At 39.1% G+C, this 8,354-nt stretch overlaps 1 protein-coding gene across 1 annotated transcript; it reads right to left on the minus strand.

Annotated features, from left to right (window-relative positions):
* Positions 1-470: 470 nt before the first annotated feature.
* On the minus strand, positions 471-6,883 carry LOC100227226 (interstitial collagenase). The gene is made up of 10 exons (XM_012569729.5): positions 6,709-6,883; positions 6,320-6,564; positions 5,782-5,930; positions 5,556-5,687; positions 4,540-4,701; positions 3,910-4,129; positions 2,666-2,799; positions 1,948-2,107; positions 997-1,100; positions 471-811 (listed from the first exon to the last, which is right to left on the minus strand). The coding sequence occupies exons 1-10, from the start codon at positions 6,811-6,813 to the stop codon at positions 711-713; spliced, it is 1,512 nt and encodes a 503-aa protein (XP_012425183.5). The 5' UTR covers positions 6,814-6,883; the 3' UTR covers positions 471-710.
* Positions 6,884-8,354: the final 1,471 nt, after the last annotated feature.

An 8,354-nucleotide genomic window follows, 5' to 3' on the forward strand; every position in this document is an offset into this window, starting at 1 on the left:
ACCTCCATCCCCAAACTGGACACTTGCCCTTCTCTCTAGTTGCTCATGTCCTGCTGTACCGATGACTCTGTCCATTAAAACCACGCTCAGTGGTGCTGGCACACTGGTCCTCTCAGCTACTGCCACGTTCCCATCTAACCTGTCCCCACGCCTGCCTTGACCCCTCTGTCCCTGTGCCAGGGGTCATGGCAGCTAAGGCCATAGACTCCAATCTCTCCCTTCCCACACTCTTGTGTAGGAGCTCCTTTTGTGCCTCCCCCACATTGTTCCTGAGTGCCTTGTTTCCCTCGTTTGTCACCTGGGTAATTTCTAATTGCCTGCAAGAACTGCCCCTTTACTTCTCATTAACTTTCCTCCCACAGGCACTGAGCCCTGCTGAAAATGCTGATGGGTCCTGGTGCCATTCAGCTTGTGTGTGGTTGTAGCAGATGCCTTATCTCCAGTGGACTGAATCAGAACAAAAAAACTGCTAAACTCAAGCAAAATACTTTATTACTCAAAAACAACTTGATTAATAAATAGTTGGAGGACAAAAATAAATTAAAACTGTACATTAGGTTTTACATTTTAAAGGTTTTAAATTAGAATTGCCAAAGGCCAGAATTTCAGACTCAGATGCACAGGAACAGGTGAATAACACTGTCTAAAATCAAGAAACATTAAAAATTCTCCCTGGTACAAATATACTCCTGCACCATCACTTAAAATTTCTAGCAATTAAACCAGCTGTTGCTTTTCATTATACGGATGAGTTTCTTCCTCTTGATGTCAACCTCATATTGGTTCGATCCATGGAAAAAGTAGAAATATCCTAAAATTTCGAGGAAAAATATGGAAAAAATAGTATTTCATTTTTGTATACCTATTGTTAAATGATCTCTATTTACTTTTAAAATAAAAAAAAATTAATATATGTATTGAAACGTATTTTTTTTTTTTTTTTGCATTTGGCAGGTGGTCTTTGGGGTTTTTTAAATTACACTTTAATTTATTTACCATTTTTCTGAAGGGCAGCATCAATTGGATGGCCGATTCCTTGGAAATCAGCAGATATTTTTCTTGGATAGCCTCTTTCCATTGATTGATTATTTTCATTGAAACTAAATAAAGAAATTGTAGAAACAGAAAACAAGCATGTGACATTCAAAGTTGAAACCAGATGGATTTTTTACAAAATATTGCTACTTTCAGCTGAAAATCCAACACCTGTGATCTGTGATCTCATAGAGCTGTATAAATCCTGGCTGTGTGAGTATTTACATTTTTAGACCCTTGGTAAGTCTGTTTTCAGAATATCAGATTAGAAAATTTACTTTTATGCCCTGAGACTGACAATAAGGCTGAACAGGGTTTATACTGAGTAATAATCTTAAATAATTAATCAAGCATAATTATTTTAATTTTACAGTACACAATCTATGAAGTGACCCCATAAGAGAAATACAAACTTTAGGTATAATAACACTTTTTTTTAGATAGTATTACAAACTAATTATTAGGCTAAAATTACTTCTTAGCTGAACTGTTTCTTAGGAAGTAAATATTTTAATCTCCTTCTACAACTTTCTTGATCTGTCATTTATAAATTTCACAGAGCACTTCTGCTTCTTAGTAACTACTGAATGAATACCTGACATGATGGCAAAGTCCACTCAATTTATATTTTTATACTAATTATGATACATTATATTTTTATACTAGCTCACACTACTTCTTAATGAATAAACAAAACTCATTTGCCCCTTAATCACAGCCTGATAAAAGTAAGTGAACACTCAGCAGTAAAAGACTTTATTTTATGAAAACACCTGAGTAATTGCATTTTAGCTTTAAGCAGCTGAGAAGGCTGACAAAAAGAGGATATGAACTTCCTGTACAAATACTCATATCACTTGATTAAAAAAGCTGGTTTTATTATCTCTTCTACAAAAGAGAGAAGAACCTTACCTCCAGTACTTGTTGCCGACAAAGAAATATGTTCTCTTGGTACTTTGGTCGTGAACGGCTGCATCGATTTTCCCGACACTGCTGGGGAAGCCCAGGTTCTGAATGGGCTTGGGGAACCCTGAGTCTATTCTGTAGCCACTGACAGCCCAGTACTGGCCATCTACAGGAAAACAGAAAATGTTGTAAGGATTCTTGAGGAGTCTGATCTCCTTTTTGTCAAAGCCCCAGAGCTTTCTGTGTAGTAAATGCTGCCAAACATCACAGATGTCCAGCTGAAAACATTATCCACTTAGGGCACAGAGAAGTTTGAATATCTCACAGCTGCTGGATTTCTACTTTTTATAGTCATTAAGAGTATTAGATACTCAATAATTAAAAGTCAATATATTTTTAGGTGTGTTTGTCATCTTTAAAAATGTATTTAGATAATGTAATGTAGCAATCCATTTTGCTACATTGGTCAGCTATGGTCTTTGCTCTAACTGACCAAAGGAAGTCTGTGTAAGACTATTTTGAAGCAGCATTAGTTACTGATAGTAACATAATTAATTTAAATGGATTTAAATATTAAGAATATTCTCTCTTAGTGGTAATACTAGTATTAGAGTTAGTATGAATATTACAATAATATACCTTCCATTATTATTAAATAACATTAGTAGTATTGCTGTAACTTCATGTATGCATAAAAAAACTGCTGGAAATGTAAGTGAAGTACCTTTAAAAAATAACACTCGATCCTTCTTGTCAACCTCATATGCAGCATCAAAGCCAGCTGTCAGTGATGGCCAGAAGGAGAAGATAGTATCATGCTCAATTTCTGAGAAATACGGACTTTTGCGCCAGACATAGCTGATAGAAACAAAAACAGCAGTGCTTCATTGTCTGTACTTCATTAGGAGATCAAGGGCCCATAAATGTACTCAAAATCCTACTGTCTGGGTGCTGGAAACAGTGCTCCCTATGAGGCAGAGGAACCACCCCTTTTGGGATGCAGGGTGCCTCTGCCCTGCTCCCTCACAGATCTGTGCCCTCTGCTACAGAATAGTTGAGCTGGGAAGGGACCTCTGAAGCTCATCTTGTCCAACCCCCTGGTTCAACCAGGATCACCTACAGCTAGTGGCCCTGTGGACTTCTGCATTTGCACCATAATTGTTTGTCTAGGACAACTTAGGATATTTGTGGCTGTGCTGACAATTGCAGCTCTCTCTTCATCATGACCCATGTAAGTAGGCACAGCCGATTTCAGTTTCATTGCAAATGTTAAATAAAAATTCTTAAGAAACATGTTTAAGGAAGAATTGCTCTTGCCTCCTTCTCCTTGAAAACTATTAAGCTACAATTCTTCATATGTTTTAGAAGGAAAATCAGACCTACATCATCAAAGGAAGCTTGTTCAAGCAAAACACAACTACCAAGCCAAGAAGGGGTGAAGTCCTGATCTGACCTGCTGTTTGCTCTCACCAGGCTGGATGTGCCCAGCTAGAAATCGCTACAGTGAGTGTCAGAGTGTGCCCAAAACAAGGCCACCCTGTAACATCAGGGGCTCTCTGTAGACATTACTGGTCTAGTGCAGAATCCTAGGTCAGAGTGACACTAAAAATCACCAGTGACATTCTCCACATCTCCCTGGCTCACACACAGGATGGTATGATCAGGACAGTGCTGCATGTGAAGCAGCTGCACAGGCTGAGGAGTGACACAGGAATTATTCAGCCTTGCACAATTTTAATAGACAAGGACAATGATGTATGATGGATTAAAACATTATACTCACTTGTTAGTAAACCATGTTACTCACCCAGCTCAGGTGGGCTAGTAAACTTTTTCAAAGTTGCCTTAACACTTAGAGAAAGAAATATTTTCTTTTGTAACCAAAGGAAGATAAATTCCTTGAACTAAACTTTATGCTTTGACTTTGTGAGTCTCGCAAAAGATGTTGCTGGAAATAAAAGCACTTACCTGTCTTTGAAGAACAATGTTTCCCCACGGAGGGTAGTGACGGCATCAAAAGTCAGATGAGGGTCACAGTCATCTGGTCTTTGGGGTGGCTTGGAGGGTGTCACTTCTGTTGGTTCTTCCCTGGGAGACACTGGAGTTGGTGCTTCTTCAGGTACAATTTCAGTTGGTTCTTGTGGGGGAAAAGCTTTTGTTGGAAGTGCAGGAGATTCCTTGGGGGGTCCTTTGGAAAATAAGTAAGTGTGGAAATGGAAGGTGAATCAGAGTAGTTCATGGCACAGCATTTCAGGCTGTACCATGTGAAGTCAAATTTTTAGGCAGCTGTGCACATGACTACCCTTCTGTGGAAAATAAGAGGGTTTAATGCTACACACATGGGCTGTTCTTCTGGTATCACTGGGGAAAGGCTCTTGGATCTTTTGACTAACTGGAATGAATACAGTCTACAGATTCTATTTTGTGGTGTAGACTGTTAGCCACAAAAACCCCAAGAGATTTTCCCAAAAATAATAACAGGAAATTAAACCTCAGTATTTTTCTTGTAGTAGGAAGTTCAGTCCATTTCATCTGTTGGGTAAAATTAATTATAAATTGTTATCCATCATTCACCAGAAAATGATGTTTCTTGCTTACCATAGAGGGCTTGAATGCCATCAATGTCATCCTGATGAAGTTGGTAGTTCCTTGTATCCACAGCCATATATATGGGATACATCAAAGCACCAAAAACATTGGAATGACTGAGACCTAGTGAGTGGCCCAACTCATGAGCAGCAACGAGAAATAAATTGTATCCTAAAAAAGCACAAAGAACAAACACTAAACAATTTTTTTTCATGACAATGGGATACAGGTGCCATTCTCTGATGTAAGATATGTCATTTACAGTCTTAAAAAAATGGCAAAATCTAACTATGCTCAAGTAAGAGCTCTCTGGCCTCCTGGAGAAGAAGTGAGTTTTGAATCATAGGCATTGATTTCTTACTGGAAAACCACTCTGGGAACAGTTTTGCCCATGTTGCAGAAATTTTCCAACAACAAATCAAGGTTTCTTTAATAGTAATAAAAATTGAAAAGGAGGTGAGAAGGTTTTAGTCACCTGATCAGATTTTGGGAATGGTAAATGACATGGAATTTTCCTGAGGAACTCACAAAACCAGCAACATATAGCATAATCCCTGGACATTGCTGGTAACCAGAACAATTCACTATTATATTTAATTTTATTTGCCAAAAAATTCAAGATGTTTTTTCCTTTCCAGAAGTTAAAGATGAGCATAACTTTAAATCAGAAACAAACCCAAACCCAAGCAAACAAACAAATGTGAGAGGTTATATTATTGCTTTTAAGGTCATTATCCAAGGGTGAAAATTCCCTGTCTTTTGATGTCATGATTACCCAACGTTGCTATTCCATGTTAACTTCATTTCCTTCACTGGAGCTGCAACTGCAGGCTACATTAATTTCAAGGGACTGTTGTGACTGCATCCCAGATCAAAATATGCAGAACTGTTTTACTAAATTACACTGACATTTTACATCTCAGTAAATACTGGAACTGCTGCCATGGGATATGTGACTTTACAGCATCTTCAAGACAACACTTTCTAATAAAATAGCAGAAAACACTATAGTTAAGTTTGCCTACCACTATAGGTTGTAAATTTGGTCCAGTTTTCGTCTTCATCAAAATGGGCATCTCCTCCTATCCCACTGCCAGGGGGGTAGGCATGAGCCAGAGTTCCTCCTGGGCCATCAAAGGAATAGAAGTCACCGTGAACTAAAAATAAGGGGAGGAAAAAGGGATGCTTTTCATTATCTTGGTAAGAAAAAGTGACAAGTACTATGATTTCCTGGCAACAGAGCTTCCTTACATCTAGCTGCAAAGGAAATCATTATATCTGCTTGACCACCATAGACCCTGGTGAACCTCAGAGGAGTGACACTGCTCCAGAGCTGGAAGGCTCTTGCAATTGCTTCCTCTACATCAGTTTGCAGCATGTCTGGAGTGTAGTTTAGAATCCTGTGAATTAAAGACAAAAGGAATTAAAAGCAAGCAGATAACATGTGACTGGGTCACATGGTATCAAGGTCAAATATTTTAATCAGTTGTTACAATTATTTATGTGTCGCAAGTAGTTTATTTTCAAAATATTTGCGTATTTAGCAGATAAAGATTTCATAGCTTTCTTTTATACCTTTCAGAAAGCCTAACATTTATACTCAGCTGTATTCCTTCTATTCACTGAGTATATTATTTAGTAGGCTATTAGCTAACTCTCCCTTTCACCCGGAATGGAGCTTTTATATGGATAAATACAGAAATAAATAGTAAAAAACCCGTTTACTTCTGCCTATCATTCACAAAGCTTCCCAGTGGTGTGGAGAAAAACCTGCTCTAATGTATGTTACCGATAGGTCACATCTTCTTTCATCCACGTGGGGCTGCGTGGGAAGGCGCTGTATGAACGGATGTCTGGTATTCCACATCTAGGCTGCTTCATCATGTCCAGTGTCTTCTGATTCAGCTCCCCAGTCACCTCCAGCCCAAAGAATGACTGCATCTCTCGTATTTTGTCAGCCATGTGGTTGAGGTCCTTTGCTTTAAACAGAGAATGTTTCTCTTCCTTAAAATCATAGAAGTTTTCAAGATATTTCTGATAGGGAAGAAAAAGCAACAGTTTAGAATATAAAACTTTCTTTTCAAGTGCAGAGATCTGGTAATAAAATACTCTGCATTGCTAATACATCACTGTGTTCATTTTCTTAATTATTTAATCAGTTCTGTCCATAGTCCTTACCTTGGCAAAATGCATATCTTCTTTTTCCTTTTCTGGAGCCACTGGAAAAGCAAAGGAGCATATAAAATATAATAACTCAAGGAAAAGAAGAATCTTTGTCTTCATCTTTGTCTCCCTGTCCTACCAGCCCTTGCTAGAAGACCTCTCAATCTCTTTTTCCTCTGTCTAAGATGCACCACTGTTTCACTATTTATATCAGTGCTGTGCTTACTAAAGTCAATAATGGCATGACTCAGCTTATAACATCCTCTGATTTTCCACAGAAACGCAGAAAACAAATTTGGGTTAAGAAGCAAGCAAACACATGACAGTTTACCTTGCCCAAAACCCCCTGATTTCGCAATCATATTATTGGACAGTATGTTGTTTTTTTTCTTTATTCCTAAATTGGGCTGGACAAAAACTACTCCATTTTTCAGAGGTGCTGAAGTGACCTGGCTCTTTGTGAGGGTCAACAAGCTGTAATTCCTCATAGCACTTGAGAAGGGACCTCCAGAAACTGTCTTTAGTTTTCGCAAAGTGGCTTGCATGTAGGACCTCAGCATGCCAAGGAAAAAAACCCCTTACTTTCACCCATCTTGTACCTGATAATTTTAGTGACATAGTCAATTATAAAAAAAACTCATTTTTCTTTTCTTGAATCTGAAATCCCAGCATTGTTCCAGAACCATTACTTGTGCTGCTACTTGGCACATGTAATCACGGATCTATGGACTCATCCCCTTTCTCCCTCACACCGCAAAATGAAAGTCTCAGTAGAGTACCAGAGACCATATATCCTGGTCTACATGGCCTGTTAGCCAAGGGTGGTTTCACAACTAAAGAAGAAACAGCAGAAATTGCCCTACAGAATTACAGGCACCTTTGGGATAAAGGGACTTCAGCAGAACCTTTTAATAAACTTCTCCAACATCAGGTGGAAGGTAATGAGGATTTGTGTCATACATTCCAATCTTCCCATTTTGCCAGAAGTCCTACTTTCAGTTCCTATGCCCTTCTCTGAACCTGGTGCAGTGCAGTTTATGGAGGGATTGGAGAACCACTGTCACCCGGTGACTGTCACTTGGTGACTATTGACTGTCATTTCCTAGACATTCATCTTTGGAAACAGAATTCTCCTGTGTTGACTTAATACCCACATGCAAGTTCAAAAGGAGAAATATGAACCAAAAATAGTCCGCTTCTCTTTGAACATAAGAAAAATATGAAAAAAGGAACTGCTTCTCCAGTGAGAAAAAACATATTGGAGACTTCATAAAAACAATCCTAGCACCACAGCAGCTGAGCTCTGCAGTCTGCAAGGTGGCCTGGGGAAAGGCATGGCCTCCTTCCAGAGGAAACTGGAGTTGAACTGCCTGGCTGGAGTCAGGTCACACTGTGTGTGTGACCCAGGTCAGAGACCAGGTCCCTGAACCAGTGAGTGAAGTGGTACAAATGTTTACATCTAAGGCTGCAGCAGGATGAGGGTTGCTTTGCCAATAGCCCACTGCTGCTGTAATGGGGTCCTCCTGCTCCTCCCAGCCTGGCCAGTGCTCTTGCTGTTTTCCTGTGCCCTTCTGATATCAAGTATGTTTTCAATAAACCAATTCAGAGGGCTGAAGCTACAGGAAACAGCCCACAAAAATAACCCTAACCCCACTAAAAAT

This window comes from Taeniopygia guttata, chromosome 1 (genome assembly GCF_048771995.1).
Source record: "Taeniopygia guttata chromosome 1, bTaeGut7.mat, whole genome shotgun sequence".
NCBI lineage: Eukaryota > Metazoa > Chordata > Aves > Passeriformes > Estrildidae > Taeniopygia > Taeniopygia guttata.

Bases quoted from the DNA above. Each gene is read 5' to 3' on its own strand.
- LOC100227226 (XM_012569729.5), bottom strand. From the start codon at position 6,813: ATGAAGACAAAGATTCTTCTTTTCCTTGAGTTATTATATTTTATATGC. The intron at 2,800-3,909 runs GTAAGTGCTTTT...TGTTTCTATCAG, and splicing joins ACATTGTTCTTCAAAGACAG to CTATGTCTGGCGCAAAAGTC. The intron at 812-996 runs GTAAATAAATTA...TCGAAATTTTAG, and splicing joins TGCTGCCCTTCAGAAAAATG to GATATTTCTACTTTTTCCAT.